The 17,122-nt window shown below is 47.7% G+C and overlaps 1 protein-coding gene across 4 annotated transcripts; it reads left to right on the top strand.

Annotated features, from left to right (window-relative positions):
- Window positions 1–2,458: 2,458 nt before the first annotated feature.
- On the top strand, window positions 2,459–15,322 carry CFAP97D2 (CFAP97 domain containing 2). 4 transcript variants are annotated; one of them, XM_047720516.1, is made up of 5 exons: window positions 2,469–2,889; window positions 12,226–12,306; window positions 13,221–13,339; window positions 14,582–14,687; window positions 14,721–15,322. In XM_047720516.1, the coding sequence occupies exons 1-5, from the start codon at window positions 2,671–2,673 to the stop codon at window positions 14,796–14,798; spliced, it is 603 nt and encodes a 200-aa protein (XP_047576472.1). In that variant the 5' UTR covers window positions 2,469–2,670; the 3' UTR covers window positions 14,799–15,322. The 4 variants fall into 4 exon arrangements, with proteins under 4 accessions (XP_047576469.1, XP_047576471.1, XP_047576470.1 ...); XM_047720514.1 differs by having other exon boundaries at window positions 2,468–2,889; window positions 14,582–15,322; XM_047720513.1 differs by lacking the exons at window positions 14,582–14,687; window positions 14,721–15,322 and having other exon boundaries at window positions 2,459–2,889; window positions 13,221–14,185.
- The last annotated feature ends 1,800 nt before the right edge of the window (window positions 15,323–17,122 follow it).

Below are 17,122 nucleotides of genomic sequence, written 5' to 3' on the forward strand. Positions count from 1 at the left end.
CCTTCACATATTCAGGGAGTCTCCATTTCAAAGTATTCCTAATAAACCCAATACTCAAGTCAACATTGAGCCAATAATGATTAAGGCTGGCTGAGCATACCAGTATTGTCAGAACGAGCAAATCAAAATAGGGTTACTTTGTACAAAGTATAAACAGAAACTGTGTAATATTAAGCATTCAAACCTAGCTCAAGATAAAAAACTTCTTTACTTAAAAATTCACAAAATAGAAACTGATATTGTGTATTGAATCTCTGAACAGAAAAAAGAACATTAGTAGAAACTGACATGGACACTATTAATTAAACTCCAGGCTTCCCAATTTTCTACTTTTATGAGTAATTCTTTGTTGTGCATAAATCCTTGTCAATGTTTCAGATTATTTCCTCAGGACAGAGTGCAAGGAGTTTCTGGCTAGCTGATTTTTCTGATCTCATCTTGCTAAGAATATGAGGAAACCGCAAGGCTGGGAGCCTCAGTCACTGCCCATCCAGCTCTTGATTTTGGCTCAAGTCACGACCTCAGTGTCGTGGGTTTGGCTCCACGTTCAGTGGGGTGTCTGCTTCCGGATTCTCTCTCTCCCTCTATCCCTGTCCTCCTTCCCCGTCCCCTCCACTCCATGCACACGTGCATACTCTCTCTCCCTCTCTCTAAAATAAAGACATATTTGGAAAAAGAAGAATATGCTAAAAACCAAACTCAGTAGGAGCCTGGGTTGGTGGGTGTACCGTGCCGCTGAGAGTAATCTTTCTGGTTCCGTGTGAGGTACGTCTAGTTTCCCCAGATCCTCTGCTGTGGGACCCCACCATCAGGTCAGATATCAAGTCAGAGAGCAGATGTTAATTAGATACAATGTTAGTCAGTTAAGCATAAATGTAAACGGGGGCGCCTGGGTGGCTCAGGCCGCGAAGCGGCTGCCTTCGGCTCCGGTCGTGGTCGGAGGGTCCCAGATCGAGCCCCATGTGGGGCTCCTTGTTCCGCTGGGAGTCTGCCTCTCCCTCTGCCTGCTGCTCCCCTGTTTGTGCTCTCTCTGTAAAGTAATTAAATAAAATCTTTTTCTTTTTTTAAAGAGTAAACATAAATGACGGGAAGCACAACGGCAAGACGCCGACGTGCGCTGACTCACCGCACAAGGTGCAGTAATAACTGTGTGTCATCACTACCGTGAGCACGACAGTGCAGGAGAAAACCCAGAGAACATTTCATATCATTTATCCTGGCCAGCTTCTACTTTGCCCCCCACCCCTGGTCTATCCTGAGCAGGAACAGGCTGGGCAGAGCGATGCTTCCCCTCCTCAGCTGACCGGCTGTGGCGTTGAGCACGGCCAGGAGTGTGTCAGCATGTGCGCAGACAGGCTTTGGGACGAGAAAAAGACAGGAAACATACAGAACCAGCCCCACAGTCTGCACAAACAAATCTTGGAAATCGTCATCATCAATACCACGACTTCATTAACCGTACGGTTTCCTTGAGCATCTATTGAATATTGGGCCTGAGCAATGACAGTAACTGGGCAGAGAAAATTATTTATTTATTATTATCATGTACTTTCTTTCTTTATATATTCAGAGGAATATGACATGTAGATTTGATAGGCTAAGAAATCTTAATAAAGCTTCATGTCTCAAGGTGCCATCTGTATTTTTCAGGCAGTAATTCTTACATCTATCTTCTGCTATGTATGCATAATTTCCTAATTGTGAACTAAGATAAACTCATTTTGAAAAGCCCAACTTTTAAACTGTCAGTACATCAACAATTTTAGCAGCTGCAAAGTCTTCTGCCCACTTCTGTAGAGTTCTGGAACCAGCTCAGTCCACAATATCTCAGCCACCTAATACCAGACAGGAGAAAGTCATATTCTGATTTTATTCACATCTTATTTTTCCAAAGTCTGATTCAATTTAGGCTTAGCTAATTCTCTTTCAGACTGACAGCCACTGAGTCATGCTAATATGCACAACACAATTCTTCATAAAATGCCTCTTTTCTGTTGTGTTCTGCTTCCTGACAAACAGCTCAACAGTGAGCCCCAAATCATGAATTCCGTATACCATGTTTCTGGGGTGAATGTGGCGAGATGTCAGACCAGCAACCTGAAAAGAGAATAATATTGCTATTTTGTCATTAGCCAGTTCCTCTAATCATGTCATCTGGAAATGATGCCTATGAATTCGACAAAGACGGACAGCTCGACAGACAGTCTGGCACCACTGTCCCTTCATCGGCCTCCTGGAAAACCCATCCCAGCCAGATAAATCCACAGAGAGAGGAATGGCTTAAAATGACTAAAACTTTCTGTACCTAATCCTCAAGACAATTGAAAAAAAATGAAGATCTCCCACCTAAGCTGCAAATAAAAATATTTGGAGTTGTCCAAATTATTATAAGTTCTTCAAAGATAGGAGGGAAAAGGGACGAGGACTGGAGGCAGGAAGGGGAGGAAGGGAATATGAGAGAAGAGGGAAAGAACAGTTGGAGAAGGAAGAAAGCAGGAAAGGAAGGGAGACTGGGAAGGGGAAGGTCAGCTGGAGAAGAAACTCTTTGCCCTTTTCCATGAGTAAGGGGGAGCTGAGCAGAGCGCATCAAGACGGCATCACGAAGCTATCTCAGATCTGTGGAGAAAATGCCCTTTGGAGCAGAAGAATCTTCAGTTCTCCTGTGTTAGGATGTTTTCTTGCCCTTTCTTTCCTCCTAGGCTTGGACGCCATGACAACGGTCAGCTGACCCAGCAAACACAACCCTCTGCAGATTGCACTGGCGCTGGTGGAAGGGAGCTGCTGTTTTTGCTGTTGGAAATGCGGAGAGCCCCCCGGCCGGCTCTTCCCTGTGTCAGTGAGTGCCTGCAGCGCACCTGGGAGAAAGCCTACCAGGATCACAGGAGAAAGGTAGGAAAGCTGAATGTCAGCCCAGATGGCTCCGAGCAGGTGCCCAAGCAGCCCCCACGGATTGGAAACCAGAAACTAATTTTATTTTCAGAGATGGAATGGTTGGAATGGTATTTCCTTAGAAGTTTGGTCATATATACTGCCATACGATGAAAATTCCATTAAATGGATTGTGGTCTTTTAGGACTCTGAATTATGGCACATTTATAAAGTACTTAATTTTTCCTAATTGGCTTGAAAGTATCTTAAGACACAGAAAAGCGAGGAGCCCTCTCCCCTGTCAAAACAGCATTTGCCCATGGGAACTAAAAGCCACCTTTTATCTCCATTAGGAGATATGCTACTATTTCCATTATTTGATGCAAATGTGGATATCATTTGAGAGGATAGGAGAGGAGAGGGGAGGGGAGGGGAGGTCAGGAGAGGGGGGCGCAGGGAGCGGGCAGCACCGTCCCTGTGGAGTAGAACACATTGTTGGAAGACAAGACTGTGATCCAGACGGTGGAGGCCCCCATGAAGGAGGGGCAACGTGGGCATGCAGAAGAAGGAAGGGAGAAGAGGAGTGCGGGCATTGGGCTTGGCCAGGGCACTGGGGATGGCGGCCGCACAGAGCTGCCTGGAGGCCACAGCAAGAACCAACTCCAAATCCGACCAGCGGGCACGAAAACTTGGCTTGGAACAAATTCTTCTTCCATATTAAGAGTAAGGGGAAAAAAAAAAAGAGTAAGGGGAGCCAGCTCTTTGGGGTTACTTAGTTTCTTACTGCTTGGCTGAGAATCCTTGGGAACATATAGGACCTCAATGCAATAGAAGAGACCGAAAGGGTTTGCAGAGAGTCCCGTGTCCAGAGCGTCTCTAGGATGGAGCTCCTTGTCTCCAGCCCAGTGAGCATCTGGATGGAAGGTCAACAGGACCTTCTGTCTCAGAGCCTAGACATCCATTCATGCTGAAAATAAAATTAAAATGACCTTCATAAAGTAGACATTGCTACTGATATTTCCCAAACATAATAAAATATAAATGTCTTAGTCCTAAGGCAGAACTTAATTAATAGGGAAACACTAAAGGTACTTACTCCCTGTGAAGTTAGAAATAGGACAAGGGTGCCTGCTACCTTGTATACCTTTTGAATTGTGTTGGAGGTATCAGCAAACGGACAATACAAATCTGTTAGGCATGAAAATGTAGTGAAGTAGGTATTGGGGTTTTTTTTTCTTTCTATTTGTAGATGAAATGATTAAATATCTAAAGAACCCAGAAGAATCAATGGAAAAACAAATATAAATTGGGAAAAATAATTGCAACTTACAGCACAAAGGGTTAATATCCTTATATAGAGAGAACTTCTGAAAAGAAAAAAAAAAGGCAAACCACTCCATATAAAGATGGGCAAGGGGGATAAATTAAAGTTCACAGAAAAAGAGTTGCAAATAGCTCTTAACCTATAAAAAGTTGAAAAAAAAAACTATAAAAGTTGGTCTACTTCACTTGTAACAGAGAAATGCAAATTAAACGTGCACCATAATATGATTTCTCAACTAGCAGGTTGACAAAGATCCCCCGAATTGTTGGCCGTGCTCTGGGGAGAGCGGCACCGTCTGCTGTGCAGGTGGGCGTGCGGCAGACATGGCCCCACGGAGGGTCTAGCGGTCCACAGTCAAACTGCACATGCATTTGGCCTTTAACCTGGCAGTGCCCGTTCCAAAGGCACCCTGGCAAAGATCTGAAAAGAAATTGCAAAATATACTAATTGCAGCAGTATTTGTAATAGCAAAATTGGAGCGAACCCAGCTGATCATCCAAAGCAAGCCGGGTGAGGCGCTTAGGGTGCTTCACACGATGACGTGCTATGCAGGTGCGAAAAGGGACATGAAGCCTCTCTCGATACCACTACAGAATTACGTCCAGAATGCATTGTGAAAAGGAAAAGGTAATGTGAAGAAAAATGTGTAAAATATGCTACATTTGCCTAAAAAAAGAGGGGATGGAAATATATATACACATACATACAAATATATCGACACATACATACTGTGTGTCCTTTATTTTCAGAAGTTAAAGGAGTGATGGTAAAACTAGGTCTGTCGGGCGCCTGGGTGGCTCAGTGGGTTAAGCCGCTGCCTTCGGCTCAGGTCATGATCTCAGGGTCCTGGGATCGAGTCCCACATCGGGTTCTCTGCTCAGCCGAGATCCTGCTTCCCTCTCTCTCTCTCTCTGCCTGCCTCTCCATCTACTTGTGATCTCTCTCTGTCAAATAAATAAATAAATAATCTTAAAAAAAAAATAAATAAAATAAAATAAAAAAAAAATAAAACTAGGTCTGTCAACAGAGAAAAGGGCAAAGATGACAGGATCGAGCCTAGACTTCTTAGAAAAAGAGTTCTTTGTCAGATCTGACTCTGCAGACAGGTAAATATTTCACAGAGTATTAAACAAAATTAAACTTGGGAAGCATTCCAAAATATTGAAAATAAAATGGACCAAAATGTAGAAGCAATTGGTTTCATAACCACATTGCAAGGGCCTGTGGCAGCTGCCTTTGTCTTTTTAGTTTGGGTCTTTCTTTTTCGTTGTGGAAGCACAGTCCGCAGCCAGTGCTCTGTGTGTCGCAGGCGCACAACACAGCGGTTCCGTGACCCTCTACACCGCTCCGTGCTCAGCTCCACAAGTGTCGTCGCCGTCTGTCACCGTGCAAGGTTATGACAATATTATCGACGTCATTCCCTGTGCTGTCCTTTCCATCTCCCCGACTTACTTGTTTTATACGTGGAATTTTGTGGCCCTTAATGCCCTTTACCTGTTTTACCGTCCCCCACCCCTCTCCCCTCTGGCAACCACAGTCCGTTCTCTGTATTTATTTATCTTTTAAAGATTTTATGTGTGTATTTGTCAGAGAGAGACACAGCGAGAGGGAAAACAAGCAGGGGAAATGGAAGAGGGAGAAGAGGGTTTGAGGGAGAAGCGGGCTTGAGGGAGAAGCGCGCTTGAGGGAGCAGTGCGCTTGAGGGAGAAGCAGGCTTGAGGGAGAAGCAGGCTTGAGGAAGCGGGCTTGAGGGAGAAGCGGGCTTGAGGGAGAAGCGGGCTTGAGGGAGAAGCGGGCTTGAGGGAGAAGCGTGCTTGAGGGAGAAGCACGCTTGAGGGAGAAGCGCGCTTGAGGGAGAAGCGCGCTTGAGGGAGAAGCAGGCATTCTGCCGAGCAGGGAGCCAGATGCGGGGCTCGATCCCAGGATGCTGGGATCATGACCTGAGCTGAGGGCAGATGCTTAATGACTGAGCTACCCAGACGCCCTGTTCTCTGTATTTATGAGTGTGTTTTTTGCTTGTTGCTTTGATTTTAGGACTCCACATATAAGTGAAATTGTATGCTATTTATCTTTCTCTGACATATCTCACTCAGCATTGTGCCCTCTGGGTCCATCCACGTTGTCACAAATGGCAAGATCTCTTTCTTTTTTGTGGTTGAGTAGTATTCCATTACACGTATGCACCACATTGTTATCCCGTCGTATGTCAGTGGACACTTGGGCTGCTTCCGTAGCTGCCTGTTGTAGAGAGCGCCACAATGAGCAGAGGGCTGCACGTATCTTTTCAAATTAGTGTTTTCATTTCCTTTGGGGAAAACCCTTCAGGGAAACTACTGGACCCTATGGTATTTCTATTTTTATTTATTGATTTTTTTGAGGAACCTCCCTACTGTTCTCTGCAGTGTTTGCACCAGTTTACCTTCTCACCAACAGGGCATCAGGTTTCTCTTCTTCCCTCTTCCCCACACCCTCTCCAACACTTGTTCGTTCTTTCTTTCTTTCTTTCTTTTTTTTTTTTTTTTTTTGATTCTAGCCATTCTGACAGGTTCTGATTTGCATTTTCCTGACGTGGGGAACATGGAACCTCTTTTCAGGTGTCTGTTGGCCACCTGGACGTCTTCTTTGAGAAAATGTCTGTTCAGATTGTTTGCCCATTTTTAATTGGATTGTTTCTCAGTACTGAGTTACACAAGTTCTTTATGTATTTTGGATAGTAACCCTTACTGTATTTGTCATTTGCCGATATCCTCTCCAGTTTGGTAGGTGGCCTTTTCTTTTTGCTGGAGGTTTCCTTCACTGTGCAGAATCTTTTCATTTTGGTCCCAATAGTTTATTTCTGCGTCTGTTCCCCTTGCCTGTGGAGACAGACCCGTAAGTCTGTGGCTGAGGCAGATGTCCACAAGATGCCAGGATTACTCTTACGGGTTACGTGTGTCTTTAGGGTGGGATAAAGCAAATGAGCAGTCGTGTTGGTGTCACTGAGAACTGGGGATTTTAGCTTGGGAGAAGGGAAATGCAGAAGTAAGACCTCTTAGCCTAGCTAAGGGGAATGGGGTTCCGAACCAAAGCTAGAAGGACCAGGGGAGCGCTGTCTATGGCAAAGACCTTGAAAGAACAAACGGTACAAACGAAACTCCAGGGAACCCAGACTTGGTCTCTAAATGCCATTTCCCATTGGAAGAACCAGGCTTTCCTGTAGAAACGGCAGATTCCAAGTTGAGATAGGATATATACGTATTAACCCCACATCACTTTGTCACTCAGAGGGCAAGGAAGCTGTCAAGGTTATTAGCACCTTCTCACGGGCCACAGGTGGGGCACATTGACTACGCATGGCAGTGGGCTGAAACACATCCAATAGGTCTGAGTCTTTGATTTTCCAATGATATTAAACAGAAACACCATATTGGCCACCATTGCAAGGGGTTAAGAACCAAGTCCTAAGAAGAGCCCAGTACGTATCCTGCCAACTGAAGCTTGGCTTCATCTAAGTATTCCCGCAAATAAACAGAATGAATGATGGACTTAGAATGTCTCTTTTTTACAAAAACAGAGACAAGCAGACATGTGTACCTTGTGATAAAATATCACAGCACCACCTAAGGGATAGTCTTGCCAGGAAAAACCAAACCTGAATTCCTATCAGTTTACAGGTGGTGCCAGGCATTCCGTCAGCAAAATCCAACTGAGAATGTGCACAGGGCACACGATCTGGCTTCCTTGTAACACATTGCGGGGGTGGGGGGGAATGGAGGGAGAACTATCATTCAAAGAGATGCAGGGGCACCGGGGTGGCTCAGTCGGTTAAACATCTGACTCCTGATTTTGGCTCAGGTGGTGTTCTCAGGGTCGGGAGATCGAGCCCCTGGTCAGCAGGTTCAGCGCTCAGCGGGGCGTCTGCTTGTGGTTCTCTGCCCTCTGCCTCTCCCCCTGGCTCGCTTGCTCTCACTCTAGAATAAATCAATAAAGCTTTAAGTAAAGAGAGAGATGCAAAAGACATATCAAGTAAGTGCAACTTACGGACCTTCTTACTTGGGTCCCAAGTCACACAAGCAAATGAGAAAGAGAGAGGAGGGGAGGGACAGTAGAAGAAAGGGGCAGTGCCTGGATACCGAGAGAACTGTTGTCACCTTTCTGTGCTTACGGTACTGGGGTCTGTGTATTTTAAAGGTGCCCTGTACTGCGGAGACATACATTAGAGTATTTGAGGGAGAAAAGGGTTTGCTTTGTTTGCTTTGCTATCCTCTCAGAGGACGGAGGGCGGCCGGCGGGGGCAGAGCTGGTTTTGGTGAAGGGGCATGAGGCTACGTGGGAATCCACTGGGCTATTTTTCTCATTTTTATGTTTAAAGTTTATATTTTTTAGAAATGATAATTTTGAGTGAAAAAGGAAGCTGAGTGGTGATGATAGATGGTAACAGTTTCCGTAAATTTAAGAAGGTGATGGTAGAGTGGATGGGTTGTAAGTCCCTTCCCAGCGGCAAAGATGGGGAAGCAGGGAGGGAGTCAGAGGAGGGGGAGATGCGGTCTGCAAGGGGTCTGTCTGGAACCTGAGGGCCCAGGCGCTTCTCCGGGCAGCGGGGGCAGGGGCTCCGCTGTAGGGGCTCGAAGCACCTGGAACTGGGCTGTACCATAGGCCACCTGCTTCCTCGGGAGCCTGCGCAATTCTAGCTCCCACTCCGTCTGATAATTCTGCAATCCTTTTACTTTTTATAAGAGTGATATAGATACATTTTGGAAAAAAAAAAAAAAGAATAGTATCAAAACAGCGTGATAAAAAGCAGCAAAGCCTGGTTCTGTGGCAGCCATGCGCAGCCCTTCCAGCAGTTTCTCTTGGTTTTGACCTCCATTTCTCAGAATAAAATGCTCATTTGCCATTTCTTCTCAACATGGAGAGAATCAGTTTTTATTCAATCAATGGCCAATTAAATAAGAAATGTAGATTATTGATAGTTAAAGTGACTATGCAAAACCTTTTATGTTGAGTCAAGTTGGAACTATATCTCCTTTCTCTTACAATTTCTTGTAAGAGTTAATATTGCCTTGTTTTTATGTTCTTGAGTTTTCTGTATATTTGTAGCTATTTTTTCCCAAATATTCCATTAGTCATCAAATGCTGATGAATAAATTCTCAAACACTCAGAAACTTCACATAATCTTTCAGCCCCCCCCCCACCCCCCTTCTGCCCCCTCTGTCTTCTGCTCCCAGCTGTGTGGCCCACCAAACTGCTGGCTATGGGGCTCCCTTTGCTGGTCTCCCCTGCAGAAAGTGCTTCTCCAGGTTAAGTCCTGGCTTACACCCTCACGTGATGAAGTACATGCCAGGGGGTGGCTTTCCAAGAACAGGGGCAGGGAGCTTTTTTGGGGGTGGGGGTCTTTTGTTTTGGATTTTTTTTTTTTTTTTTTGGTCTCCATGTTAAAAATCCTTCATTCTCCCATCACTTTTTTTTTTTTTTACAGATTTTATTTATGTATTTGTCAGAGAGAGAGAAAGAGCGAGAGCGAGCGCACAAGCAGGGTCAGGGGCAGAGGGACCAGGAGGCTCCCCGCTGAGAAAGGAGCCTGATGCGGGACTCAGCCCCCAAACCCAGGATCCTGACCAGAGCGGCAGGCAGACACTTAACTGACTGAGCAACCTGGGTGCCCTCCTCCCATCACTCCTGATAGAAAGTTTGGTATGAGATTCTAGGATGGAAATAGCCTTCCCTTAGGATGCTGAAGGCATTGGTCCTCATCATAAGTTAGAGTAATATGAGCTGCTGTAACAAATAGATCTTAAATGTAAAGTATACATGTATAAAATGTATAAATGTATAAAAATGTATATATGTTATACATGTTATAACATATACATATATATGTTATACATGTTATAACATATACATATATATGTTATAAATGTATAAAGACCCCAGCACTATCAGTCCCTGCGCCTATTCCCGTGTGTGGATGGCTCTGGACCAGACCCACTCACCTGTGGCTCCTCTGCCTATTAGGCTCTGTGACAACCTGGGTCCTGCTGGGGGGTGTTGCATAGGGCTGTGTGTGGGGACGGGGCAGGGTAGAGCACAGAAGGCACACCTGCTTCGTAGAGACCTTGGCCTAAAACTGGAACATCTTTGATGCTGCTTTGGCAAAAAATCATCAGAGAGCCACACCTCAGTGCCAAGAGTCCTAGGAAGCATGGTCCTGTTTGGACAGGAGTGACAGCTCAAGACTGTGGTAGGGTGAGCGTGAGTTAACGGATGATCAGCCCTCTGCTTCAGCCAACACCTTCTCTAAAGACTCCTGTGACTTCTGTGTAACCATGGGCATGGGCGTGTGGGTGTTTCTTCCCGAAACTTTAGGAAGGACCTCCTCTTTACTACTGTTGTTCGGACATCTTATGATGACATGCTTCCATGAGTCTCTTCGAGTTTATTCTGATAGATTCTTTCATTTTGGAGACTCTGAAAATTCTGTCCCCTTCCATTTTCTAGAAACCCTCCTAGTTCAATGTCCCTAACCCAATACTGAGTCTCTAGCGTCCTTTCATTTTCTCTCCTCCTGCCCGTCTCTCTACTTCTGGCTCACTTTGGGGAGGTTTCTTGCTTTTATCCTCAACCCCTTAATTCAATTTATTTCAGTTTTAGGGTTTTTTTTCAAGATTTTATTTATTTATTTGAGAGAATGAGAGAAGGAAAGGGAGAGCTTGGGGAGGTGATCAAAGGGAGAAGCAGACTCCCCGCTGAGCAGGGAGCCTGATGCAGGACTTGATCCCAGGACTCCAGGATCCTGAGCTGAAGGCAGAGGTGTTAACCCACTGAGCCACCCAGGCGCCCAGGAGCTTTGATTTTAAAGATAACGTGAAAAAGTAAGGTACCGGGTGTATTTTTAATTCCACCATCCCTGGCATACCTCTGCTCACCACCCCACAGCCCTGGCTAGCCCGCCTCTGGTCCTGGCTGCTTCCACAGCTGGTGACAGAGGGACCCCAGGTTAGGTATGTGGCCACGTTACTGCCTTGTTTCTGCTCCTTAGTCTGCCCCTCCTGTCAGGGGCCACGCATCCATCCCTGAGTGTGCTGTCCAAGCCTCTTGCCAACTAGCCCCTCTGTGCTGTCCTGGCTCCCGCTGCCCGGCCCGCTGGCTTTCACTCCAGGAGCGAATGATGCTCACGTCATCGTTCCAGAGTCACCCAGCTGCTGGCCTTTCCCAACACAGTCGCTTGCGGGTCATCAGCTAATGCGTCTGGGAGCTAGTGGTCTGGCTAGTGGTCGAGCAGGGTCTGGAATATGGGGGGGGGTCCCTTTTTGTTGCAGATGGTAACACAGGTAGCCCTGATGCATTCACTCCATCATGTTCTGGAAGCTAGGTTTTCTCCCCTTGCTGGTACGTTTCTTGACGGGAAGCAGCAGAGATCACTTGGAAGTTCGTCAGTGTTTCAGGGGCTCATCCTGAACATGCTGCTGGAGGCCCAGAGATCAGGGTGAGGTGGACACAGCCTCATAACTCACTGCCTTAAAGGCCTCTGGCAGGGGCTCCTGGGTGGCTCAGTGGGTGAGCCTCTGCCTTCAGCTCGGGTCATGATCTCAGCGTCCTGGGATCAAGCCCCGAGTCGGGCTCTCTGCTCAGCGGGGAGCCTGCTTCCCTCTCTCTCTGCCTGCCTCTCTGCCTACTTGTGATCTCTGTCTGTCAAGTAAATGAGTGAAATCTTAAAAAAAAAAAAAAAAAGGCCTCTCTGGCAACAGAACAGAAATGTTGGCTGGCACTTACGTTTGATGACTTCTTACTCTGTACCTACTTAATTCTCTACTTGAAAACCACGGTGCAGGCTCATCCCCCAGGGCTGCCCGTTTCCCCCACGGAATAACTGGGTTTTGACTCAAGTCCTGAGCCTCATTCAGGACCATCTGCCCCAGGCTGACCTGGAATCTTTGGTGCCACAATCATCGATACTTGTCCCCAGGGCCACAGCCCAGGAGCTGCCCAATCTGGGTTCATGGTAATCACCAGCTAACGTGTGCCCAGGGTCACATGTTGCCCCGCACCGCAGGTCCAGGATGCCCAGCCCCTCGTGGATGCCCGCGCCCCCTGGAGCCTTGGCCACCTCCGCCTGAAACTCAAGAAGCTGAAGGTAATTTCTCTGCTACCTCTCAGGTGCTGGTGCAGCTCATGAGGAAATGTCAACTCAGAAACTAGGGACGTGGAAAATGCAGGCTCAGTCAGGGATACATGGTTCCTGTCATCAACGAGACCGGCCGCATCCACGGCCAGTTAACCTCATGGTGCCGGGATGGAGCTATGGGGAGGCGGGGACGCTGGGAGTCCTCTCTGGTCTTCCCGCGGACCCTTTGTCTCTAGGAAGTGAGGGCGGCGAGGGGCGGGAGTGGATGGCGGTGGCTTTAAGGAGGTCAATCAGTACCCTTCCTTTAAACAGCACCATTTCTTAAAAAAAATAAATAAATAAAATAAGACCACCTCTTGCCTACCACAGACTATTTATTTCTGGAAGCATAAACCACCGAGTGAGAATAAGACTCTCATGGCTGTGCTGACAGGGATGCCGTGGGGCCTCTGCGTGGCTGCCAGTGACAAGGTCCGAAGGGGGTGGATGGGCGCTGACTGGGCCCAGTCCAGAGAGCCGGCAGATCCGTCAGTGTTCGGCCCTAAACCACGAGGGTGTCCGTTTCCTCTGGGCTCCGATCTCGTCTTCTAAAATTGCTCTCTTGAAACCTGAAGTGATTTCCTCATTAGCATCCCCGTCTCGGAGTTTTGGAGGGTGACCTAATTTCACAAAGACCCGTGGCACCCTCGCTCTTACCCCCACTCTGAGCGCAGGGGATTTGGCCGCGCCCTAATGTATTCCGATTCATAGACAAAGGAGCCCACCCGTGGCGCACGGGGTGCTGATGCTTGCGAGCACGTTAAAAGCCGCAGTGTGCTCAAGTCGAAGGAAGTGGGGTTGAAGTGACCCTCTAAATAAGTCTGTGCAGTCATGGCCCGGATGTGGCTGGTGCTTCCAGAGGCTCCCTGTGTGTCTGTCCCCAGCTGGAGGAGGAGCGGCTTGCCATCATCGACAGGGACAACCGCCTGCTGCTGGAGAAGTTGTCTTGCGTCATGAGGACCGGGGGACAGACCGAGAGCGGAAACAACCACACGCACAAGAGGTACCGGGGCCCCCGCATCCTACAGTCAGCACCAACCTGGGCAGAGCCCAGAGCGCGCCACTCCAGGGCCCACACAGAGGAGCTGCCCCAGAGCTGGAACGTTTTCTTGCCGCCCACCCTGCAGGGAGCCCTGTGCCTTTTCCTCTGCCCTGCCTTAATCAAAGTATTTTCTGGGGCTCAGGCTAATTCTGTGCCCACAACAGAACAAGGACACCAACGGCAGCTCTCAGTGTCCCTCTGCGCTGTCCCAAGCCTGCTGCACCATCTTCCTGCCTAACCCTCATAAGCATCCCATGAGGAAGGGGCCACGGGGAAACGGAGGCAGCAGGCAGCGAGGAACATTGCCAAGATGGCCCCCAGGAGGTCGTAGGAAGCAGATTCCTGCCCCAGGGCCTGTGCTCAGGCTGGGCTCCTGCACTTCCATGTGCAGAAACGGCCCGATGTCCGTCTGGAAAATGCATGGAAGGTCATGTGACTTTGTGTCCCGCGTGGCATGGTGACCGCTCCTGTTTGTTAGAGGGGAGCCTGGTGCTGGTGCTACTCTCGACCAACAACATTGTCTTTACCCAAAGCGGGGCTCTCTGTGGAGGTGCAGGACAGCAGGCCTCCACAGTCTTTAAAATCTGCCTACAAATATTTAGAGACACTTATGAACCCCAAGAGCCCCTCTTCTCTAAAGCAAACAGCCCCTGTCCCCTGCACCCTACAAATCCCCAGAGTTGGCCCCCTGGTTTTGTCACTGTCCTTTCCGTCCCGCAGTGCCTGTGAGGGATGATTTCAGGTGGGCGGGTTTTCAGAACTGTTCATACTTCAGCCCGCGCCTGTCTCCGAGGAGCTCACAGTGGTTTCCAGATTTCATAAGAAATTAAAATTTAGTTGACCCTCAAGCACCAGGAAGTGTGTCACAGAGGAGGGCTCCACAGGAGGGGCGGATCCTGCATTCCAGCTGGGCTGGCCTCCTGGAAGCTGGGTTCTCCAGCAGTGGTTCAACTGAGGTTTTACGGGGAGGTGGGAGGGTGGGGGTAGGGGGACAGGGAGTGGGTCTGGGTGTCAGGGATGCCTCCATGTCCAACCCCTGCCATTAAAAACCTGGAGGAATGGGTTAACCTCCATTTTCCTGGGTTAGTTTACATTAGATTTGGAATCACTTTCTGCTTTAAAGACAGGTATTAGCTGGAGTATAAAAATCACTGTAACGAAGTAGCCTAAACTAATAGTCCATTTCCATGCAACTCAATCCAGGACAGGATCCCGCAGGGAGAGCCCCCCACCCGCTGCCTGGATTCTCTTTGAAAAACGCAAGTCCCAACCAGCCTGCAGGTCACCCCACACCATCGAGTGGCTTCCCCCTCCTCCTCCTCCTCCTCCTCCTCCTCCTCCTCCTCCTCCTCCTCGCCTGCCTGATATGTCACACTCAGGAAATGGGGGAAGAAGGAGGGAAAAGAGGGAGCAGAAGTGATCCCGGGGAGGGGCCAGCCAGTCAGAGGGCACGGGAAGTGCCTGAGCTTGAACAAGGGGCCAGACAGAGCCAGACTTCCGGAAACATAAAAGGATGTGAGAGGCCAGAGGGGGCCTGCGAAGCCAACCAGCTCTTCCCACACCAGGAAACCGTCTTAACAGGCCCTGCAAGAGACATGCCACCTCCTTCACCTGCTTGGATTTTAAAGCAAAGACCCCCTTGTGCCTTTCCTATGCACCTCTCTTTGTTCAACTCTGGGCCATATGCCGAGAACAGAGTGTGGTCGCTTTGCATGTTCAGACTCAGGATGACTTCAGCATCACTCCTGTGTTGAAGCAGAGGGCACCAAGCTAATCACAAGGTAATAGTAGATGTGATGTGTCTCCTTGTGATTAGTTTATTGGAACCCCAGCAAGAATGGAAGTCAATGATTTTTGTCAAGAATGCATCAGCGGGGGCGTGGGGTGGGGGGGCACCTGTGTGGCTCAGTGGGTTAAGCAACTGCCTTCAGCTCAGGTCATGATCCTGGAGTCCTGGGATCGAGTCCCGCATCAGGCTCCCTGCTCAGCAGGGAGTCTGCTTCTCTCGCTGACCTCTCTCCTCTCATTCTCTCTCTCTCTCAAAAAAATAAATAAAATAAAATACGTCTTAAAAAATACATAAGCATAGGTAATGTTTAAAAAAAAAAAAAGAATGCATCAGGGGGCACCTGGGTGGCTCAGTGGGTTAAAGCCTCTGCCTTCGGCTCAGGTCATGATCTCGGGGTCCTGGGATCGAGCCCCGAATCGGGCTCTCTGCTCAGCGGGAAGCCTGCTTCCCCCTCTCTCTGCCTGCCTCTCTGCCTACTTGTGATCTCTGTCTGTCAACTAAATAAATAAAATCTTTAAAAAAAAAAAGAATGCATCAGTTTGAGCCTGATAACTGACCATTTCATTTCTCTGTCCTGTAGTTAATAAAAGACACTTATCAAATTAATATCAAATTAATATCAAATTAATAAATGGTGTGGAATGGAAGCCGCCCAGAGCACTGCAAACCAGTTGGTTCAATTAGTATAAAATTAACCTAGCTACCTAACTACTCAACAACTATAAGAGCAGCTACATAACCAGCAATTGGGCTTTCACTCTTCCTGTTATTTTTAAGGGCTTTATTGAGATTGTAGTCGGCATATGGCAAACTGTGTATTTGCGCCGTTCCATTTGACAAGTCTGACACACTTTACCCCGGGAGACTATCTCCACAACCAAGATAATAGCTACATCCATCGCCCCCCGAGGTCTCCTCTTCCCATCAATAATCACCCAACCCTTCATCTTTCCCGTCCACATGCATCGACAATCTGCTTTGTGTCCCTAGGGACAAGCTTGCATTTTTCTGAGTTTTGTGTGAGTCTCTCCCTGCAGTGTCTGCATTTTCCTGCCTTTCACCCCACACAGTGTCGTGGCTGAGCGAGTCAACAGACCATTCCTTTTTTTGCTGAGTTGCCCTCACAGTTTTTTATCCACTCACCTATAGGTGAGCATTTGGACTGTTTCTAGTCTTTGGGTATTACAAATAAGGCTGCTAGGAGTATTGACGTTTTTTAAAAAATCAAAAACTATTATCTCTGCCCAAGACTGAAAATTCAATGATAAATGAAGAATCTCAAATATGAATCACAAAGAGAAGGTCTTCCAAGCATGACAGCATAGTGAGGTCCCTGGACCCACTCCCCAGCAAAACTGATAAAAATTATTTTTAAAACAACCAATTTAAGTTTCTGGAAATGGTCCTAAGGGCATATACCATATAAAGAAACATTTTTCCAAGAAAAGCTGCTAAAATGTGGCAAGAACAGATAGGTTTCATAGTACTTGAACTGGGATCCACTCTTTCTCCCCTCCCTCCCAGCTCAGCAAAGCAGAGACTGTTCCAGACTACTACAGCCAAGAACACAGGACTCCTTCTCTCACTTACTCCCAGCTGGAAAGCTTTCTTCCTGGAAAAGGCAGGACTTCAGCATTTATCATCCTGTCCCCAGCTGCCTACTACTGAGACCAAGTCTCAGATGAGTATGGCCCAGAGATGGGGGCTCCTTTCTGCCCAGCTCCCACTCGAGAATGGAGGCTCTATCTCAAGTGCGGTATTGCTGAGAATCCTGGGGCCTGATCCCCTTGGTCTAGTTCAATTAGTGTAGTGATTTGAAGCCACGAAGGTCTACGTTTCCTCCCCTACACAGTGGAAGGGCATGGGGTGTCACGTATGGGGATGCTTGGCATCCCCCCCACTCTGAGCTTCAGAGCTCTGAGATTTTGCCTGGGAGATAAGCATGCCATAAAACC

The sequence above is a fragment of the Lutra lutra genome, chromosome 3 (genome assembly GCF_902655055.1).
Source record: "Lutra lutra chromosome 3, mLutLut1.2, whole genome shotgun sequence".
In the NCBI taxonomy this organism is placed as follows: domain Eukaryota; kingdom Metazoa; phylum Chordata; class Mammalia; order Carnivora; family Mustelidae; genus Lutra; species Lutra lutra.